Genomic DNA, 23,346 nt, shown 5'->3' with positions numbered 1-23,346 from the left:
ACATGAGCCACAAGAACCATCTCACATGAGGAGGACTAAACAGGACTAAACCGGGACTAAACCAGGACTGAACCAGGACTGAACCAGGACTAAACCAGGACTAAACCAGGACTGAACCAGGACTGAACCAGGACTAAACCAGGACTAAACCAGGACTAAACCAGGACTGAACCAGGACTGAACCAGGACTGAACCAGGACTAAACCAGGACTGAACCAGGACTGAACCAGGACTAAACCAGGACTAAACCAGGACTAAACCAGGACTGAACCAGGACTGAACCAGGACTAAACCAGGACTGAACTACGTCTAAATCAGGACTAAACCAGGTCTAAACCAGGACTAAACATGGTGAATCAGTGTTTCAGTTTTCTGTAGTTAAAACCTGGGACATTCTTCCTGAGGATGTGAGACGGGCCTCGACTTTGACGATGTTTACATTAGTTCTGCTCAGTTCTGTTCTGTTTAGTTGTGCACATGACTGAAAGGTTTTTATTCTGCACTTTTCTCTTTTAATATTAATTTTATAATTATTTGTGATTATTTATGTTTTGATTTGTGTGATTTTAGTGTCTTTCTTCTTCTGTAAAGCACTTTGAATTACTTTGTGTGCACATAGTACTGTACAGATAAACTTGCCATAGTGACATAGATCTGCACACATTGTTTACGTTTATAGAAATGAAATTTAAATCCACATGGCTCATTTGCATAAACTCTGATGGATCTCTATGAGCCCTGCATCCTCGACGTTCTGACGCAGACTAAAGCACAGGGTTTGGTGGAGTATTTGCTGTGACAGAGCAGACGCTGCAGCTGATGGTGAGTGTCCTCTGGGCGTGAACACAGATGGAGATGTGGAGATGGTTCATGTCTTTTCAGAGTCACAGGTCGTACAGTCTGTGGGGTTTATTGTAGATCTTTTTATTTTCAACAGCAGCTTCTCTCCTGTTCAAACACTGGGGTCAGTTAAGTTTAGTGTCATGTTGAAATGCATTCAAACCAGCGCAGTGGAGGAGAATGGATGTTGTAGTTTTTTATTAAACAGCTGTAGGGTCATGTGACGTCTTGATTCTCCTGCTGCTGGTTAAGACGGTCGGATTCTCCAAACGCCGCTGAAGCTCCTGTTCCTCTTAGGTAAAGGAGTTAGGGGCAAGGAGCTTTTCCAATTCTGTCCACTTGTGTTTGTTTGGCAGTATGTCTTTTATTCTTCTGAGATTTTAAGTTTATCTTTAACACTGTGATTTGTGTAATGTTTAACTTGAATATCAGTGGATTTACTCATTACTTATTGTGTTAAGAAATGTCAGCTGAGATTTATCTGAGAGCCAGAGAGAGTCATGAAAAGAGCCACAGGTTGACGTAACTTTAGCGCCTTTCAGTCCAAACTCAGGGCTAAACTTGGTGTCCGCGCTGTGGCCGGAGCCTGACAGTCCATGAAACGGGCCGGAGTCTCTTGTTTCTGTGACGTGTTTTTGACCCGAATCGCCTCGAGAGTCAAACCAGAGTAGCTCGAGCTCCTGACCCGGTTAACCGAGGCCACCCCCGCAGACATGTCCACGGACCCAGAGCTGTACGACTGCATCGTGATCGGAGCCGGGGTCCAGGGCTCCTTCACGGCCTACAGTCTGGCCAAGAGGGGCAAGAGGACTCTGCTTCTGGAGCAGGTGAGACGGACCTCCGCAAACTTCTGCCGCAGTTTGCGTCAGACTGGAGAGACTGGTACTGCACTGTAGAGGTGCAACAAGTACTTCAGTTTGTTACTTGAGTAAAAGTGGTGCAAGAGGTACTCAGGTGTGTTACTAGAGTCAAACTATGGATATTGGAGAAAAAATAAATAAATAAATAAATAAACTAAAAAAAACAAAAACAAGTAAAAGTAAAAATAGTTAAAAAAAAAAAATCAAGTATAAAAGTAAATTTAAAAAAGTAAAAAGTAAAACAAAAAAAATAAGTAAAAATACAAATAAATTTAAAAAGTAAAAACAAAAAAATCTAACAAAAGTAAAAATAAATTTAAAAAAAGCAAAAAGTAAAACAAACAAAAAATCAAGTAAAAGTAAAAATGAAAAAGTAAAACAAAAAAAATCAAGTAAAAATACATTTTTAAAGTAAAACTAAAAATATCAGTACACAAAATAATTCAAAGTGCTTTACACAGTAAGAAAGACATTAAAATCACTATACAACAAATCAAAACATAATCATAAATAATCATCATTAAATTAACACTGAAAGAGAAGAGTGCAGAATAAAAACTTTTGTACTTTCTACTTAAGTAAAAGTATTAAAGTGTTTATTTAAAAATGTACTTATTAAAGAGTAAAAAGTAAAAGTATTTTCCGCATATTACATACAAATGTAGTGATTTTGATACAAATTTGTGCAAAATTTTGTTCAGCAGAAACAATTGAATTGATCACTATTTTATTTGTATATATTTGTTTTTTTAAAGTATGGACTTGATAAAAAAAATATTAATTAAAAAATATTAATAAAAATACTATGACAAGAAAATACCATTAATAAAAAAGATACTATTAAAAAAACAAAAAACAAAACTCTGCCTCAAACAATAATAAAAAACACTTTTACTTTTCAGTCTTGTCCAAAAATGTAGTGGAGTAGAAAGTACAGATATTTGCTCTCAAATGTAGTGAAGTAAAAATAAAACGTATTTTACGACAAATACATAAAATGTGGACTTAAGCGTAGTACTTTACCTCTTTTACTTCGTTGCGTTCCATCACTGCAGTTCTAGTCTTTATATACAGTCTCATAAATAGTATCAGTGGCTGCGGTTACAGGCGTCAGATTATGATCAGATCTTTGCAGTTATGAGATTAAAATGACACAAGAACAGCGAAACCACGAAAGGTGAACCGCGATATAGCGAGGGACCACGCAGTAAAACCACAACGCAGAACTAAAACCGCTTTATTTTTGTGTTTCTCTGTTTGTTTTGTGTTTCCATCACTGATAAGAAAAGGAAAAATTACACCTGCTTCACCACAAGAGCTCAGTTTTGTATTTTTCTCACTAATTCTGTGCAGTTTGACGCTAAAATTGTGCTGTACCACCATGTGTTCTTTTGATTTGAGGAAAGTAACTGTATTCTGAACACCCCCGAATGTAAAAGTACTTAAATACAGTCACTCAAAGTTAGCATTCGAGTACATATTCTGAGTACATGTATTCAGTTACTTCCCAACTCTGTTTTTTTTGCATGGATAAGCCTATAATATAAACACTGAATAGAATCATAATCCTGTTTTATATGTAGTTTTAGATAAACTTCATTACAACGACTCTTCAGTTATAAATGGCTTTACTCCAGTGTCATTAATGAGGTTGTTGTAGCATTTAATAGGATAATTTGTGTTGGTAATTACTAGCCTAATAAGAAGGCGGAAAAACAGCTCTAGTTATATTCATAGAGTAATATTTGAGCTGTAGTTTTAGCTGAAACCTGCTGCACAGTATAAACTCATGCATTGGTTTATTCCAGTGCAGTTAATGGGACGTTGTTGTAGCTATAAATGTGTAATTTGTGTCAATAATTAAGAATAAGAAGTCCAAATATCTCTAAAGTATGATTCTTCTTATTATAACATCAGGTATTGGCGGTAAATCTCCAGCAGGGGGCCATATTTTTAAGTTAAATTTGAAAACTTTAACTATGAAAACGAGACGACACTAATGCAACCCCACGGCTCTTTATCGCATTTGGAGTAAAACTGCGTGGAATCAATTAAAAAATACGAAATCTGCCCTATGTATCGGCCCGATATCGGAAGACTTTATTGGCTCATCGGTTGCTATGGCTACGAAACAGTCGATATCGGCATCGGCCATGAAAAAAAACGAACAGAAAACACATTGTTGTTGGTATTTTTTGCTGAGAGAGAGAGGTTTAGCCTACAGTTCAGTTCATAGACTGTATATATAATGGGACATGGCTAACCTGCTAGCAGCCGCGACCATCGACTCTGGCTGCAATTCACTTTCTATTGAAAAAACGTGTCTTCTCTCTGTAACTGCTGCTGTCAGACTCATCATTTTGGTCTTAAATGTTCGTATTAACCCGCGCTACATGATCCTGGGGTTTTTGATTTACTATTTTCTCCGTAAATCAAGATATGAACATTAATAATGCCTTGTTTCCCTGAAGTCGTTCTCGCTAGCGTTAGCAACAGGTTTGATTGACAGCGTTGTTAAGCACCCGCCCCCTGCTAAACCAGCAATGCGGTGCGGGAAGAGGCGTTACCTTCAACAGCCTCGCTCCTGATTGGCTCTTTGGTTGCTATGATACTCGCAGTTGAAGTTCCAAATTAGCCGTTAAAACTGCTAAACTTGACGAGATTTATACGCTCAGTTATACGTTGCTTTATTGTAGTGTAGTTACTCTATTCACTCGTTTATTTAACATGGACAGTGCTCAATGATAAACTTTTTGTGTAACTCTACCAGAATTAGATCACACAGAGATTTTTCTTTCAAGGTTTGGACTCACCTGTTTTTTTTTTTACATTTATTTGTACTACTTTCTACATTTTATACACAAACAGAAGACATCAGATATATAAAGTAAGTTAAATGGAGTTATGTAGTAAATAAAAAAGTGAAAAAACTCAACTAAATATTTTTTTTAATATATATTTTCTATTCAAATCCTCAAAGTTATTCATCCTTTGCTTCATCGAAAAAATTATATATAATTTATCCAATCCACTTTATTTATACAGCACATTTCACAAACAAATGCAGTTTCCAAAATGCTGCACAAATTATAAATAAAAACAACTAATTAAATAAATCAACATTTAGACTAGAAACAAATAGCAACATTTAAATAATAAATATGTATATAAAAGCAATAAAACAATTACCAATAAAACAATAAAATCAAATAAAAGCTCACGCAGAGTTAAAAGCCAGAGAGTAAAAGTGGGTCTTAAGATACTTTAGTTTACAGATATACGAGGAGAGAAGAAGTGGGTGAGATGAGTTAAGTGTCTTGCTCAAGGACACGACGACAGCGTTCATCCACTCAATCGGTGACGTTTATGTCGAGAGTGGGATTTGAACCGCCGACCCCCGGATCAGCGGACAAACACTCTCCCTCTGTTGTAGGAGAGAGAGCGTGTGGAGGGTGCGTTTGTAAACCTGCAGTGAAACCGGTGTGGGCTGGTTCTGTTCTTGTATAACTTTTAAATTACGTAACTTTTACCGTGGCCCAAACTGAACCAACGCGGTGAAACTTTTACATAAGTTGAGTAACAGGTGAGTCGCTCAGGTCAAACTGGAGAGACTGAGGACCAAATGAGACACGTGCAAATGCATTCGTTGCATGGATAACCTTTGACCCTTGGACCCTGACAGGTGATGTAATGAACAGAGAATTTGATTGGCCGAGAGGTGAAGCTAGCATGTCGTGATTGGCTGACGGGGGACAGGTTTGAGTTGGTAAAATTGAAAATAAAATTAATAAATATGTAGATAACGTGGGTTGAGGTTAATATTTCTGTACTAACTGGGCTGATCCAAAAGATACAAAAACTGTAGCAAAGTTCAGCGTCTTCTCTGTCAGTGTAAATAAACAAAAGTTATATTATTTTTTTCACAGCAGTTTCAGAAAATGGACAGGAGAGTGAGGGAGAAGAGAGGAAGACAGAAGGAAAGAGAGAGAGGAGAGGGACAGCGAGGAAGAGAGGGAGATAAAGCGGAAGGTTAGGAGAGGGAGAGAGAGAGACAGGAGAGCGAGATAGAGGAGAAAGGGAGGGAGAGGGAGACAGACAAAGAGAGGGAGAGGGGGAGATGGAGGAGAGAGTGAGAGAGGGGGAGATATAGAGGACGGTTAGGAGGTTAGGAAAATGGGGCTGTTATTCAACCCCAAAGACTACGACTTTAAGATGTAAGATCAGGAGTCTCAAACTCGCGGCCCGGGGGCTAATTGCAGTCCGCGACATGATATTTTGTGGCCCGCCGGACAATATGAAAGTTTAATATTAGTGTGGCTTTACCGTGTTGCGTGTAGAAGGTTCCGCCAAATCTGTAAACCTCAAACGCACGTGTCACTCGCGCTGTGTCCTCCCGTCATAAAACATTCAACAAATAACGACGTATATCCAGAAAATCCACGAGAATTGGCGTATTTCTTCATGCGTGTTGAAAACGGTGATGACGTTTGAGAAGATTTTAACAAAGCTTTTTTTTGTGGAATACCTGATGCGGCCCCAGCTTTACCCAGACTCCTCCTCCTGCGGCCCCTCAATTTGACGTCAATTTGAGTTTGAGACCCCTGCGTAAGACTAATAATATGACAAGTTTGTGGAGCCACTTTAAAAATAGAGTTAAATAGACTCCGCCCTCTGAAATAACTTCTTTCATGTTCATAACCGTACCCTGAGAGTTTGACGGACTTCTTCTTCTTCTTCTTCTTGTTGTTGTTGTTGTGTTGTTGCAGTTCGTCCTCCCGCACACTAGGGGGAGCTCTCATGGACAGACGCGGATCATCAGAAAAGCCTATCCGGAGGACTTCTACGCTCACATGATGGAGGAGAGCTACCAGCTGTGGGCGGAGGTCGAGAAGGAGGCCGGGGTCAAACTCTACAGGTAAAAAAACAGAGAGGAAAATGTGGTGAAAGGAGGTGTATTGTTTGCACCGCCAACCTGTGGGACAGTGGATCTGACCGCTCAGCCGGTGATGTTTATGTCGAGAGCGGGAACTTTTGGATCAGTGGATAAACGCTCTACCAACTGAGCCGCTGTTGGGCCAGTGAGAGAGTCCACTGACCTCCGGGTTGGAAAATTGCGGGAGCTGACGTGGTAGATTTAGCATTTAAAAAAAAAATTGTACCAAAATGACAACGCGACGCTGCCGAATCGAATCCCTCCCTCTCTTGTCTCTCTCTCCCCCCTCTCTTTCCCTCTCTCTCCTCCCTCTCCACCCTCTGCTTCTCTTTCTCTCTCTCTCTCTTCTGTCTCTCTCCCTCTCCTAACCTTCCTCTTTATCTCCCTCTCTTCCTCTCTCTCCCTCTCCTGTCTCTCTTTCCTTCTCTCTTCCTCCTCTCTCCCTCTCTCTGTTTATTTCCCGTCTCTCTCTCCCTCTTCTGTCTCTCTCCATCTCCTAACCTTCCTCTTTATCTCCCTCTATTACTCTCTCTCTTTCGTTCTCTCTTCCTCCTTTCTCCCTCTCTCCTCCTCTCACTCTCCTCCCTCTTTCCCGCTCTCTCCTGTCTCTCCGTCCCACTCTCCTAACCTTCTTCTATATCTCCCCCTCTCTCCCTCTCTCCTCCATCTCCCCCTCTCCCTCTCTTTGTCTCTCTTCCTGTCCCTCCCTTTCTCCTCCATCTCTCTCTCCCTCTCCTAACCTTCCTCTTTATCTCCCTCTCTTCCTCGCTGTCCCTCTCCTCTCTCTCTTCCTCTCTTCTCCCTCACTCTCCTGTCTCTCTCTCCCTCCCACTCTCCTAACCTTCCTCTATATCGCCCCCTCTCTCCCTCTCTCCTCCATCTCTCCCTCTCCCCCTCTTTGTCTCTCTTCCTCTCCCTCCCTCTCTTCTCCACCTCTCTCTCTCCTGTCTCTCCTTCCCTCCCCTTCTCCTAACCTTCCTCTTTATCTCCAGCATATTTAAGTGTATACATTTTACTTTTTACTTCACTACTACTTTCTACTCCACTCTACTACTTTACTACTAGTCCTGGACTGAAAAGTAAAGTATTTTTTAATGACCGAATCCGAATAAAACAGCTGGAAAAGACGATTCATTCAGTCGTTTCTATTGAACAAAACTCAGCACAAATCTATAATAAAATCACTCAAATCTGTGAGAAATACTTGTACTTTTTACTCTTAAAGTACATTGTTAAACGTGTACTTTAATACTTTTACTTGAGTAGAGTTTTCATGCGATATTTTGACTTTTACTTGAGTATTTCTTTGCTCTGGAGTCTGTTCTTGTCTTGTTGCAGATTCAAATAAACTGAATCTGCTCAGTTTAACTCCTACTGTTGCTTGACTCTTGAGCAAGACACTTCATCCTCCCACCTGACGCATTAGTCAGGCTGTTTTATAATCCACAAATTGGCTGTTACTCCTCCTCTCCTCCTCCTCTATTGCTTCTCTATCTTCTCCCCCTCTCTCTCCTTTTCTTTGTATTTCTCCAATCTATCCTCCTCTTCTGTCCTGCCCCTCTCCTCCCTCTCTCCCCCTCTCTCTCTCTCCTTCTCTCCCTGTTTCTCCTGTGTCTCTCTCTCTCTCTCTGTCCCTTTCCTTCCCTTCTTCTCTCTGCCTCGATCTCTCCTGCCTTTCTCTCTCTTTCTCTCCCCATCTCTCCCCCCCCTCCTCTTTCTCTTTTCTTCTCTCTCCCTCTCTCCTCCTGTCTCTACTCCCCTCCCTCTCCTCCCTCTCTTTTCCTCTCTCCCCCCTTTTCTTCTTGTTTCTCAGGTGGATTGTGTAAAATCACATCTCTCTCCTCCCTCTCTCCCTCCATCTCTCTCTCTCCCTCTCCTCCTTCTCTTTTTCTTCTCGTTTCTCAGGTGGATTGTGTAAAATCATATCCCTCTCCTCCCTCTCTCTCTTCCCTCTGTCCCTCCATCTCTCTCTCTCCCTCTCCTCCTTCTCTTTTTCTTCTCGTTTCTCAGGTGGATTGTGTAAAATCACATCTCTCTCCTCTCTCTCTCTCTCCCTCTCCTTCTCTTTTTCTTCTTGTTTCTCAGGTGGATTGTGTAAAATCATATCCCTCTCCTCCCTCTCTCTCTCCCTCTCCTCCCTCTCTCTCTCCCTCCTCCCTCTCTCTCTCCCTCTCTTTTTCCTCTCGTTTCTCAGGTGGATTGTGTAAAATCATATCCCTCTCCTCCCTCTCTCTCCTTCCTCTCTCCCTCTCCTCCCTCTCTCTCTCCCTCTCCTCCCTCTCTCCCTCCCTCTCTCCCTTTCCTCCCTCTCTTCCTCCCTCTCTCTCTCCCTCTCCTCTTTTTCTTCTCGTTTCTCAGGTGGATTGTGTAAAATCACATCTCTCTCCTCTCTCTCTCTCTCCCTCTCATCCCTCTCTTTTTCTTCTTGTTTCTCAGGTGGATTGTGTAAAATCATATCCCTCTCCTCCCTCTCTCTCTCCCTCTCCTCCCTCACTCTCTTTTTCTGTATAAAATCACATTGACCCTGGGCTGATGCAGACGTCTTCATCAGAAGCTGCAGCTCTGTTCACTTTTCACAAAAACACAAACTCACACAGGCCTGTTGTGTGTTTGTGTGTTCACCAGAGCTTTGTGCGGCGGGTTCTTCACCACGACACATTTGTATATTTATGTTTATATTCTGACAGTTGTGTGAAGTTAAGTGTCTTGCCAAAGGACACGACGACAGCATCATTTGTGAGAAACGCTCGACAAACTGAGAGTCATTTTGTTTGTAATAACGAATGACCAATGAGCTCCTTTGTTTCACATGAGTCACTGAAATAAACAAATCTGATTGGACGATGGTGTTTCAGGGCGTGATTGAGGAAGTGGAGACCAGAATGTTTTATATTTGTTTATATTTTTGTGTTATTTGATGTTTGTCACTGCAGTCCAAGGTCTGGAGACTCGAATAATCACATTTTTATATCTGTATTTGCTCAGGCGTCCAGGTGTGTTCAGTCCTGACAAAGAAAGAGCTGTGTCTGAACAAGTATAAGACACATGGACAAGTATAAGACGCATGGACAAGTATAAGACACATGGACAAGTATAAGACACATGGACCACTATGGACCTACTGGACACTGGGGATTACACACATATAAAAACATGGGAATAGAAAACAAAGTACAAACGTTTAATATGGAAAATCACAGTATATTGTCTCTCTTGTTTCTCTTTCCCTGTCTCTTCTCTCTCTTCCCTCTCCATCTTTTCTCTCTGTCTATCTCTCTCCCCCTCTCTCCTCCCCTTCCTCTCTCTCGCCTCCTTCCATCTCTCCTCTCTCTCTCCACCTCTCCTTCCCTCTCTCTGCTCTCCCTTCTCCCCCCCCCTCTTCTCCCCTTCCTCTCTCTCTCCTATTCCTCTACTTCTCCCTTTCTCTCCAACTCTCCTTCCCTCTCTCTTCTCCCCATTCTCCTTCTCTCTCTCTTTCCCTCCTCCCCTTCTTCTCTCCCCTCCCTCTGTTTCTCTCCCTCTCTCTTCACCTCTCCTTCTCTCTCTCTGTCTTTCTGCTCTCTCCCTCGTTCCCTCTCTGTCCACCTCCTTTCCCCTCTCTCCTTCCCCTTCTCTGTCTCTCCTCTCTCCCCACTTCTCCTTCCCTCTGTCTCTCCTCATCCCTTCTCTCTCTCTCTTCCCCTTCTTCTCTCTCTCTCTCACCCCTTCTTCTTCTCTCTCTCTCTCCCCCCTTCCTTCCTGTCTCTCCTCTCTCTTTTCCCTCTCTCCTTCTCTGTTCACCTCTCCTTCCCTCCTCCCCTTCTCCTCTCTCTTTCTACCTAAAGGAGTGTTTTTTTTTTAATATTTTCATGGTGGTATCGAGTATCGAGTATCGAGTATCGAGTATCGAGTTTACTCCTCCGCATTAAAATCGAGTTTTAAACCTGAGCATCGTGACCACTCTCGCTCCTTTACATTTCGGCGACTGCAGCGGCGCCGAGCTGCAGCCGGGGGGCCCTCTCTCGGCTGTAGCGCTGATCTTATTATTCAGATTCAATTTAAACCTCGTCTGTTAAATTATTCTCGACTCTGCGTGACCCGCCGGCCCTTTTTAATTTGCGTCCAGAATATATATATGTGGCGTTTTCGTTGGCGAGGTCAGGAGCTGCGGGTCGTTCAGCTGCCGGCTCCTCGCGCTCGTTACACACGGGTCAGACCGGCGCTCTGTCATAATAATGTTTTATATTAACTGTTTCAATATGTGAATATATATAATGTTTAAATATGCAACTTACAATAGAAACGTGCTACACCGGGCTGTGTTTAAGCTAACTATGCTAACTCTCTTAAAGGGACAGTACCACCCTGTTTTCTCATCTGTGTTATAATGTCGTTTACTCGTCACAAACACACCTCTTTTGTTTCATTCACACATGTTTAACACAAAAACCCTGCATATTTAGGCTGAGTTCTTCTTCTCACAAACAGAAAACACTCTGTTCCACCTTGTGATGTCATCATGTGGTGATACAGGAAGTGCTCCGCTGTGTCTTTAAACTCCACACACCTTCACTGGAATCATTTTGGATGATTTCAGACCTGGAATTTGCCAGTCTCTACAGAGCGAAAAGTAAAAGGAGCTGTTAACTTGAAGAGAGAGAGAAAGAGAGAAAGAAGGGAGAGAGGAAGAGAGGAAAGAAAGAGAGGCGGGGGAAGAGAGAGAGACAGACGGTAATGAGGAGAGGAAAGAGAAAGTAGAGAGTTAAGCGACAGAGAAAGGAAAAAGAAGAGAAGTGGGAAAGGGGAAAGAGTGAGAAGGATAGAGAGAAACTACCACTTTATGACATCACAAGGTGGAACGGAGCATTTTGAGCTTTGCAGATGTAACAGACTAATAATAAAGTGTGACTCAAACATGTGTGAATGAAACAAAACACAACTCCAGGTCTGTTTTTGAGGAGGTAACACTATTATAACATGACTTAAAGCTTATTAGAGTCAATTTTGTGTAATATAAGACCTTTTTAAAGTTGAATTGTGTAACTTTTCCATAGGGGGACTGCCACTGGCACGTCTCCATGGAGATATCGTATGGTATTAAAGACATAACATATTTAGATCAACGCTTTTCCTTTTATTGTAACAATGTATTAACATGTTTGATAAGTTTGTCTTTCTTGGTACCTCCTGCCTTTGCTCCTCATGCTAAGTCACTCCACCTTCAGAGCGGTATCATAACACAATCTGTTTGCATCCCGCTCATGAAACTACAGCACATCGTGTCAGGTTTGTGAAGTCATAGTGTACAGTTTTGTATCATGTTTTTGTTTATTTGTGGAGAGTTGTCGCGTGGGAGCGTGAGTGATGTAGGCTTGTGGGCGGAGCTCTGGACAGAATCTTCCCGCTAAACATAAGATGTGTTTGAAAAAAGGCCCGGGAGAGATCACTAGATTACTCAAACACGCGTGGATGACATATAAAACCTCTTCAGACGTGTTTTTGATGAGGGAACAACGTTAGAACATGGTAGAACGCTCCTAAACCTGTGTGTCGTCGTTCTTCAGGCAGACTGGTCTCCTGGTGATGGGTCCAGAGAACAGCGACAGTTACCTGAAGATAAAGGACACGCTGCTCTGGTCCAAAACCCCCACCGTGAGCCTCTCTCCGGGGGAATTCAACTCCCACATCCCCAACATGAAGCTGGCTCCTGGAGACGCGGCCATCGTGGACGTGAACGCGGGGGTGCTGTACGCTGACAGAGCTCTGAAGACCGCACAGGTACACAGACGTTCTCAAGTACTACCTAAGAATAGATTGAGACTTCTGAGTACGCAGAAAGCAGAACCACAACACGACCGAAGCGCGTGGGGAAATATGGCCTAGCATTTTTATTCCAATACACTCCACCAGTCAAAAGTTGTTTTTTTTCTTTATGTTTAGTAATTTCTACATTTTAGATACCGTATTTTCTGGACTATACGTCGCTCCAGAGTAAAAGTCGCACCGAAAAATGCATAATGATGAAGAAAAAAACATATAAGTCGCACTGGAGTATAAGTCGTATTTTTTGGAGAAATTTATTTAAAAAAATCTGAGACCTTTTAAAGGCAAGTTATAATAATTAAAATAAAATGGAGAACACGCTAACGCACATGTGTCAAACTCAAGGCCCGTGGGCCAAATGCGGCCCGCCACGTCATTCTATGCGGCCCACGAGGTTTGACTGTCTTAAAATTTCAGTTTATCATTAGATACACAATTAAACAGACATTTTTTCATATCTATGCAAATCCATATGTAATATTTGTCACTTGAGTAATAAATATAGAAACAGTTAATTAACAAGATAAAAACATAGTGACATTTATCTCACAGTTACATCTGGCCCTTTGAGAGCAGCCATTTTGTTGATGTGGCCCTCGGTGTAAATAAGTTTGACATAGACAGAACTGAACACGTGTCTGTTTTGTTAATGTAAGATATTAACAGTTAATCAGATAAATAAAGCAGAAAAAACAAGCAACAAATTTACTCTGGATCTCACTCCAAATCAATAAATCCACTGAATTCTTCCTCCTCCACCCGCTCCGGACGTAGATGAAGCGCCTCCTCCTCTTCTGCGTCGCTTCATCAGACTCGACAGAATACGATTTTCTTTTGGGGGGCATTTTTGTTCAGTCTGCTCAGATGTATCTTAAATTATCGTAATGATGACATTTTTAATTTTCAGTGGTACAGGATTAGTAGATAACAAGTGAAATTATATATTTTAATAATTTCACATCCACGTCGCATCTGAGTATAAGTCACCCCCCCCCCCCGGACAAACTGATGAAATGAAATGGTCACGTGGTTTTTATATAGCGCTTTTCCACTTTCAAGTCACTCAAAGTAGTTTAAATCAAGAAACCACACACACATTCACACACCAGTGCACACGGACACTGGGGGTGAGGTGGGTTAAGTGTCTTGCCCAAGGACACAACGGCAGGATTCGTCTGTGGGAGCTGGAATCGCACCGCCAACCCTCTTCTCTTGGGCTTGTTTTAACTGTGTATTGTGAACTGACCCTGGATTTGGAAACAAAATGTGAAATCTGGATATTTTTTTCCCCCAAAATGGCGCCGTCTTACCACAGTGTCGACAGCCAAAAGAGCGACGTGCGAAGGATGAATACTGAATACATAAAGTTTGATGAAAGTGTGGGCCGTTCAAGTGTCTGTTACAGTGTTTTTAAACCAGTTTGGACCAAAACATGCACGACAACAATCTGCTGTTTTCTTCTCTTCATGTTCACACCAATGAATCACTGTTTCACACTTTAGTTCACGCTGACATTGGTCACCTCCAAAGCCAAACGCATTTTTAAATTCTTGCTTTTAATCCTTAAAGTGCACGTGTTACGCCGTTTTCTGATCTATGTTATAATGTTTCCTCATCACAAAGAGAACTGGAGTTGTGTTTTTGTTTCATTCACACACGTTTAACGCACAAACCTGCATATTTAGACTGAGATTTTCTCCTAAACAGAAAACGCTCTGCTCCACCTCGTGATGTCATCATGTGGTGATACAGGAAGTGCTCCACTGTGTTTTTAAACTCCACACACCTTCATTTCTAGAATCATTTGGATCATTTCAGCTCTGGAATTGTCAATCTACTACTGAACAAAAGGTAAAAGGAGCTGTTAACGTGAAAATTACCACTTCATGACATCACAAGGTGGAACAGAGCGTTTTGAGATTTGGAGATGTTACAGACTAATAATAAAGTGTGACTCAAACATGTGTGAATGAAACAAAACACAACTCCAGGTCTGTTTTTGTGGTGCTAACGACATTATAACACAGCCAAAAGCTCACAGTCAATTTAGTGTAATACAGGACCTTTAAAGTGGACCTACTGTGCTTGTGTCTGCTGTGTAAGGAAAGAAGTTCGCTGACTTCTGAGTTGGAAAATTGCGGTGCCCAATTAGAGCTGACGTCGCCGTAAATGCAGCTGTCGGCTCCTTCTATGGATAGGAGCAGGTCAGGCTAACGAGTAGTGGATTTTTCAATGCAAATAGAACTATGAGCAGGAGAATGAGAAGGAGCAACAACTATTACACGATTAAAAGCAAAAAAGTCGATTTTGATTAAAGCTACCATCCATAAGTTTATTGGATTTTTTTTCTATTAGTTGATGGCACATGTAAAACCTGTTCCATCCTCCCCCCTCTCCTCACCTGGCCCCTCCCTCTCATCTGGCCCCTCCCCGTCCTCCTCACCTGGCCCACACCCCTCTGGCCCCTCACCTCGCCAATCCTCCTCATCTGGCCCCTCCCTCTCACCTTGGCCATCCCCCCCTCTAGCCCCTCCTCATCCTTCTCACGTGGCCCCTCCGTCTCACCTGGGCAACCCCCCTCTGGCCCCTCCCTCTCACCTGGCCCCTCCCCATCCTCCTCACCTGGACCATCCACCTCTTGCGCCTCACCTCCCCCATCCTCTTCACCTGGCTCCTCCCTCTCACCTGGCCCCTCCCCCCTTTCTTCACCTGGCCCCTCCCTCCTTTCCTCACCTGGCCCCTCCCTCCTTTCCTCACCTGGCCCCTCCCTCCTTTCCTCACCTGGTCTTTGTTCACACTCCTCTATCCTCGGTGCTCTTCTTCTTGTCAGGCCAAAGCTGACACATTATCAGACTGCGGTAACGTAGAGAGCCTCTAGTGGTGAAGTGTGAGAATACAACAGGGACCATGTTACAAATTACAGACGATAGCTTGAAGACTTTAATTTGTTTTTGTTTTTTTGTTTTTTTTTCAATAAACAGTGACTTGGCCTCATGTATACAACTGCAATTTACACAAAAGCACAATCCTCAAAGTTTATCCATGCAAATCCATTGACGATGACGACCTCATTACGACAGCACTTAACCTGAGCCTATTGTCTTCTCCACATCCTTCAGGCTCCATGCAAAATATGTAAAGTCTAAATGACAGATTAAACTAAGCCGGTAACGTTTTAATCTCATTATTTTGGGCGAGACACTGACTGAGCTCTGAAACAGCCACTAATCGTCCTATTTCACGCCTGCTGTTTTACATGTTCCAGTTGGCTCCAGACATTTGTGAGTGAGACAGTTTTCTAGTCTGTATTTACACCCAATTAAAAGGCCCTGTACCTGATTTTCCCACACGTATTTGAGCAAAACGTGTCTCAAAATACACGGGGAATAGTACAGATATATTGTTTAAAGGGTCTATCCTACGCAAACCTGATTCTTGTGAGGTTTAAATCATATTATAATGTCGTTACCTCCTCAAAAACAGACCTGGAGTTGTGTTTTGTTTCATTCACACATGTTTGAGTCACACTTTATTATTAGTCTGTAACATCTCCAAAGCTCTAAACGCTCTGTTCCACCTTGTGATGTCATGAAGTGGTAGTTTTCACGTTTGAGAGCTGAAATCATCCAAATGATTCTTGTGATTTAACCCGTAAAAGATTTAATCAACTTGTTTGACTCAATACAGATGCAAACTAACGATTAAACTAACGACTAAAGTGTTTCATTCTGCTGTTTATTATTTTTTACAATATTGTTGATTTAGAATAAGTTTCATGGTTTAAATCTGCTCTTGGGTTTTTGTGTCAGTGCCATAAATGAGTTTCAATATTATCATTTATCTTCTATATTTACTTCAGCGATATAACTTCAAATTTTGTTTATTGGGACATATTTGATATTTGATCCATTATTTGCTCGATAATGTTTTTAAAAAAGGTTCAAAGTACAATGTAAATATAATAGTTTGAGTACTATCTAGTTTATGGTTCGTGTCGTTTCGTGTTTGAACATTTAAAGAGGAAGCATTACGCAAAATAAACAATTTTTTAGCCAGTTATAAAGTTGTTCCTTCATCAAAAACATGTCTGAAGTAGTTTTAAATGTCATCCATGCATGTTTCATTAACTTCACAAACCCGGTGTGATGTGCAGTAGTTTCATTAGCACGCTGATTGTGTTGTGGTAGCGCTCTGAAGGGGGGGTGACTTAGCGCAGAGAGCAAAGGTAGGGTGGATTCAGAGTGTCAAAAACGGAAGTGAAACTGATTAAATATGTTAATACGTTGTTTTGGGTGAATATAGCATTTTCAAAACAGAAGGAAACACGATGATCTAAATATGTTATGTGTTAGCAGTTAATACTCGTTAAAGGTGCACTATGTAACTTCTCTGCTTTGCCTGGAATGTTCCATAGTATGACATTAAACGTAGCTCTTTTGCATTTTTAAATTTACCGCTGTTTTATTAGTAAAAACATTAGGTAAAATTACACCGTATTGTCCTCGTAAGGAAATGTCATCTGCATTTGACCCATCCCTCAATGCTGCTGGGAAAGTTTAATGCCATAGTGTGCAACATTCTAAAGTACAATATAAATATAATAGTCTGACTACTAAAATAATTCTAGTTTGCAGTCCTGAAATGATCTGTTTGTTTACAGGACCAGTTTAAGAAGTTCGGCGGCGTCCTCAGAGACCAGGAGAAGGTCGTGGACATTAATCCGGGTCCCATCGTCACGGTAACGACCTCTGCCAAATCGTATCGAGCGAAGAGCGTGGTGATCACCGCGGGACCCTGGGCCAACCGCGTGCTGGCCTCCACTGGACTGCAGCTCCCCCTAAAGGTATGGGACATTAAAGAGTGGCTATTATGCTAAATTAACTTTTTGGAGCTTTCTACCGCGTTATAACTTCATCAAAAACACGTCGGAAGAGGTTTTAGATGTCTTCCTTGCATGTTTGCGTAATTTAGCAACCTTTCCCGAGCTGCATTTAAACCCTTTTTGTTGTTAGCTGTACGATTCTGTCCAAAACTCCACCCACAATCCTAAAAAACGTCACCCATGCTCCTACACAACAACTCTCCATAAATATACAAAAACATGATACAAAACTGTGCACTACGACTTCACAAACCTGATCCGACGCACGCTGATTGTGCTGTGATAGCGCTCTGAAGCGGGAGTGACTTAGCACGGAGAGCAAAGTGTATGATTGTGGGCGGAGTTCAGGTGTTTAGTCCCACTTAGAGGTTTATCGTCATATAAAAGTCCCACGGTTACTGTTGCTAGGCGGATACAGTCTTTAAATCCTACCCTCTTTAGCACATTTACGTTGCGTCGCAGCTCAGATCCAGGCTGCAGTTTGAATATGAATCACATTTCCTCCCATAGAGTCCATTTGTCACCAACACAACAACAGAGCGGCCTGGATAATTAGCTCAACTGCGGAGGGGGGCCACAAACCATACATCATCTGGACTTACTAAAAAAAACAAACAAGAAAAAACAACTGGAGCGGAGTTTATTAAAGGCAGAGGGTTGTGTCAGGTCGTGTTTGAGCGTTTAAAGAGGAGGTATTACGCAAAAGACTTTTTTTTTAAAGCTTTCTCTCATGTTATAACGTTATTCCCTCGTCGAAAACATGTCTGAAGTAGTTTTAAATGTTTCAATAACTTCACAAAACCTGGTGTGATGTGCAGTGGGTTCAGATTCTGTTGTGGTAGCGCTCTGAAGGGGGAGTGACTTAGCGCAGAGAGCAAACGTAGGGGGGATTCAGACCATCAAAACTGCAAGTAAAACTGATTAAACATGTTGATACGTTGTTTTGGGTGATTAGGAAACATGATGATCTAAATATATTTTGTGGTAGCAGTTAATACTTCAGAAATAAAGGTGCACTATGTAACTTTTCTGCTTTGCTTGGAATGTTCCATAGTATGACATTAAACGTAGCTCTTTTGTGTTTATTAAATATTTATCGCAGCTGTTTTATTCGTAAAAGCACGTCTTAAAAACATGCATTCTTTCTCTGAGGGGGGCTTGCCTCTCCACAGATATGACCTGTAACTTGACCTGAAATCATTAGGTAAAATTACACTGTATTGTCCTCGTCGGTGGACGTGTAATGCTATACTGTGGAACATTCCAGGCAAATTGTAACATAATGATCCACGGGTGTCATAGATTATAATTACACAGCAGACACAAGCACAGTACGTCCGCTTTAAGGTTTGTGGGTAAACGCTTCTACCTCCTGCTCTTTTTCTAATGTTCCGGTACAATACATTTCTCTTTGATAAATGCCATTGGTCACCGTGACAACAAACTGCAACTCTCAGCAGAAAAAAAACATCCAAATGAAACACCACGAGGCTCAGATATTAGTGTGAAAACGCCGTGTACTTTTGCCTCAAACACTGAATAAAACATCGCACCGGTAAGACTGAGAGCCCACCTGAATATGTCACCGCAGGTTTTGTTCACGGCTCAAATAAATAAATAAATAAATAAATATATATAAAAAATAAAATAAAAAACTCTTTCATTTTTAAACAGCTCCGAGCTTAGTCAGCAGCTCCCCTCTCTCCGCTCTCCTGCAGCCCACTCACTGTAAAACACAACCAGCACCAGCTAAAACAGCTACAGTACAGAATAATACAGAATAATAATGTTTATATTAGGAGCAAAAGTATCGAAAAAAAGACACTAATCGATGCTAAAGCTAGTATCGAAACTAGAACTCATTAAAGCAAGTATCGATACTGAAAAGTCCCAATCACAGGACAGAAATGAACCATCTTGAATATGTTTAGAATGATCTGACACAAAGACTATGAACCTGCCTGGATCTCTCTCCTTTCTCTCTCCTCTTCCCCTCCTCTGTCTTTTCTCTCTCTCTGTTCCTTTACCCTCTTTCTTTCCTCCCCTTACCCCAATCGTCCCTCTATTCTAGTACACACTATGAACCTACTGCACACTGAGAACTGTCCTCTTTTTTTCTCTTGTTTATCTCTTTGTCTCTCTGTCCACATTCCTTTTACCCTCTTTCCTTCTCCCCCCTCTCCTCATCTTCTCTCTGTTCCTCCTCTTTCCTCTCCTCTACCATCGTCCTTTCTTTCTCCCCATTCTTTTACCTCCTTCCTCTCCCACTGGCCCTCCCCTTTTTCTCTCCTCCTCCTTTTCTCTCTCTCATCTTGTCTTTCCTCCTCTCTCTCCCTCCCTCCTTTTCTTCTAAGACACATAGACGAGTACACGCCATGGACCACTATGAACCTACTGGACACTGAGCGCTGTTCTCTCTCCTTTCTCTTTTCCTCTCTCTCTCCTTCTCTTTTCTCCCCCTACATTCCTTTACCTTCTTTTTTTCCTCCCTCGCTCCTCATCGTTCCTCTATCCATCCTCTTTCCTCTCCTCTTCCTTCCTCCTATCTCGTTCTCCCTATTTTTATCCCTATCACCATTTCTCCCCTTTCTCTCTCCTCCTCCTTCCCTCTCTCTCTCTCATCTCGTCTTTTATCTTATCTTTCCTCCTCTCTCTCCTTCCTCTCTTCTTCCTCTTCTTCTGAGAGGTAAGTATAAGACACAGACTAGTAAACGAAATATCAAAGAAAGTTCTACCATTTAATGTTGAAAATCACATTCTATTGTCTAAAGAAAGTGTTTTTATTATCATTGTTGTATCGGAATCGGTATCGAGTATCGAGTCTGTTCCTTAGTATCAAATTCAAGGTTGAAATGGCAGATTTGTTGACCTGGTTTAAGGTTAAAGACCAGATTCAGAACATCCTAATTATTCACCATGATGAGTTTATAAGCACTTTTCACAACTCTCATAGACCAGAGCGTGACTGTAAAGCTAACAACTAGTATGCTAACGCTTACTTCCTGATTCTATGACAGGAAAACACACAGCGGACTTATCTGCTTAAATAATATCTGTACTGAGGAAAGACGTGGAAAAAGTTGAGTAGAGGGTCTTTAAATGAGTTAGTCTGGATTATAAAAAAATCCATGAAAATGAATAGCATATGTGTGTGACCTCTGACCTCTCTGTGTGACCTCTGACCTCTGTGTGCAGGTGGTGAGGATAAACGTGTGTTATTGGAAAGAGAAGACCCCCGGATCGTACCACGTGAAGAACCGGTTCCCCTGTTTCCTGCTGACGGAGGGAGAGGAGTCCCAGGTGCACATCTACGGTCTGCCCTCCAACGAGTATCCAGGACTGGTCAAGGTAACGACACTGCCCCCTACAGAGACGACACTGCCCCTTCAGAGACGACACTGCCCCCTACAGAGACGACATTGCCCCCTACGGAGACGACATTGCCCCCTACGGAGACGACACTGCCCCCTACAGGGACGACACTGCCCCCTTCAGAGACGACACTGCCCCCTACAGGGACGACACTGCCCCCTACACAGACGACATTGCCCCCTACGGAGACGACACTGCCCCCTACAGGGACGACACTGCCCCCTTCAGAGACGACACTGCCCCCTACAGGGACGACACTGCCCCCTACACAGACGACATTGCCCCCTACGGAGACGACACTGCCCCCTACAGGGACGACACTGCCCCCTTCAGAGACGACACTGCCCCCTACAGGGACGACACTGCCCCCTACACAGACGACACTGCCCCCTACAGAGACAACACTGCCCCTTCAGAAACGACACTGCCCCCTACAGGGACGAGACGACACTGCCCCCTCCAGAGACGACACTGCCCCCTCCAGAGACGACACTGCCCCTTCAGAGACGACATTGCCCCCTACGGAGACGACATTGCCCCCTACGGAGACGACACTGCCCCCTACAGGGACGACACTGCCCCCTTCAGAGACGACACTGCCCCCTACAGGGACGACACTGCCCCCTACACAGACGACACTGCCCCCTACAGAGACAACACTGCCCCTTCAGAAACGACACTGCCCCCTACAGGGACGAGACGACACTGCCCCCTACAGAGACGACACTGCCCCCTCCACATAGACTGTTTATATAAATGGACATAGCTAACCTGCTAGCTGCCGCGTTCTAAATCGGAAGTTATCTTGAGCGCACTTCCGGCTCCATTAACCTTGGCTCCAATTCACTTTCTATTGAAAAACTGTGTCCCCTCTCTCTGTCTCTGCTGCTGTCAGTCTCGTCATTTTGCTCTTAAATGTTCGTATTAACCCTCTACATGATCCTGGGGTTTTTATTTCACTATTGTGTCTGTAAATTAAGATCTGAACATTAATAACAGACAAATCAGGCGCCTTCTCTGCCTGAGGTCGCTCCTGCTAGTGTTAGCAACAGGTTTGATTGACAGCGTTGCTAAGTGCCCACTCCCAGCGGTGCAGACGGGAAAGGGGCATGACCTTCAACAGCCCCACCCCGGATTGGCTCTTTGGTTGCTATGATACTCGGAATTCCAAATATGGAAGTAGGCTCCAAATTAGCCGCTATAACTGCTAGCCTCGATGAGCTTCATTTGGAGCTGAACGCTGTGGGTGACGTCACACTCATAGTCCACGTCTTTATACAGTCTATGGTAATACATGATACTTGTAAACGACATAATTTCTTTAAATTGCAGGGTTTTACGCACAATAACCCGCTGTCTGCTGCACTGAGGCTAAATCTGGTGGGCTGAAATAGTGACTTTTCATGCTGTTTTTAAAGGCATTGTGAACATAACCACATAATCAAAGTCAATCAACATGTACATAATTAAAATGTCGATTTAAACTTTTAATATCAGGTAAAAGTTTCCATGTATCAGGACACTTACTGTATGAAGATCTGTCCTGAGCTAAATTAGTGGCCACTCCTGGTACTGCAGCTCCAGCCCTGAGACGTATTTATGTGAAATCAAACTCCCCGTGTTCAGCTGACAGGTCATTGGCAGCTTTAACAAAGTGAGATTTAGCCCCGTCCCACAGTGAGATGACGGTTCTATTACTGGTCTGTTCTGGAGACTGCGTGAGTTCAGACTGCTGTTGTTTTGCTCTTGTTTTCACGTGGGTCTACAGTCGCCTTTTAGTTCAGAAAATCAACAACCAGAAGAAATTTGGTTTGTTTTCTTGCACCAGAATGCAACAATATGGTTATAAAGCTCATAAAAGTTGATTTTGCATAATATGTACCTTTAAATATACCAATTATCCCAACGTTTTGTGAGTAGACATGAATTCGTTGGCAATACCAAAGCTACAGTGTTCAGGCAGTTTGAATAATGCTTTATATGTAACTTAATATAATGAATAAGTTGTGTTTTGTCGTTAACCTTGACTTCAGAGAGACACTCCGTCCCTCCAGGTGTGTGTGCTTCTGCCTCTCTGTGTGGGGCTAATGACTGCAGTCTGGACTCTTCTCTGTTGAGGGACATATTTGGCGGCCATATTGGGGCAGTCAGCAGGTGGAATTTGGCGGCCATGTTGGTGTTGTCTGTAGGAGCGTGGTCTAATGGTGGACCTCACGTGACGAGGGCAGAGGAAGCAGATGGCATGGCCCCAAGATGTGGTCACCAATGATACTGGGCACAGGGAGGTTTAGGAACGAGAGATACCACGAAAACAGGACGGAAACAGGACGGAAACAGGACGGAAACAGGACGGAAACAGGACAAAAACGGGACGGAAACGGGACGGAAACAGGACTAAAACAGGACGGAAACAGGACGGAAACAGGACGGAAACAGGACAGAAACAGGACGGAAACAGGACGGAAACGGGACGGAAACGGGACGAAAACGGGACGGAAACGGGACGAAAACGGGACGGAAACGGGACGGGGACGGAAACGGGACTAAACCAGGACTAAACCAGGACTAGACCAGGACGAAAACAGGACGAAAACAGGATGAAAACGAGACTAAACTAGGACTAGACCAGGACTAGACCAAGACTAAAACAGGACTAA

General features: G+C 42.8%; 1 protein-coding gene across 1 annotated transcript in view; it reads left to right on the top strand.

Moving 5' to 3' along the window:
- The first annotated feature begins 1,463 nt into the window (after positions 1–1,463).
- pipox (pipecolic acid oxidase) overlaps positions 1,464–23,346 on the top strand; it is a 38,584-nt gene continuing 16,701 nt past the window's right edge. The window contains exons 1-5 of the mRNA XM_033977602.2: positions 1,464–1,667; positions 6,467–6,615; positions 12,177–12,390; positions 17,096–17,278; positions 20,513–20,665. Coding sequence (XP_033833493.1) covers positions 1,554–1,667; positions 6,467–6,615; positions 12,177–12,390; positions 17,096–17,278; positions 20,513–20,665 — 813 coding nt within the window. The 5' untranslated portion in view covers positions 1,464–1,553. The remainder of the gene's footprint in view (positions 1,668–6,466; positions 6,616–12,176; positions 12,391–17,095; positions 17,279–20,512; positions 20,666–23,346) is intronic.

The sequence above is a fragment of the Periophthalmus magnuspinnatus genome, chromosome 13, assembly GCF_009829125.3.
Source record: "Periophthalmus magnuspinnatus isolate fPerMag1 chromosome 13, fPerMag1.2.pri, whole genome shotgun sequence".
Classification (NCBI taxonomy): Eukaryota; Metazoa; Chordata; class Actinopteri; order Gobiiformes; family Gobiidae; genus Periophthalmus; species Periophthalmus magnuspinnatus.
This window is presented reverse-complemented; position numbering and strand designations above follow the sequence as displayed.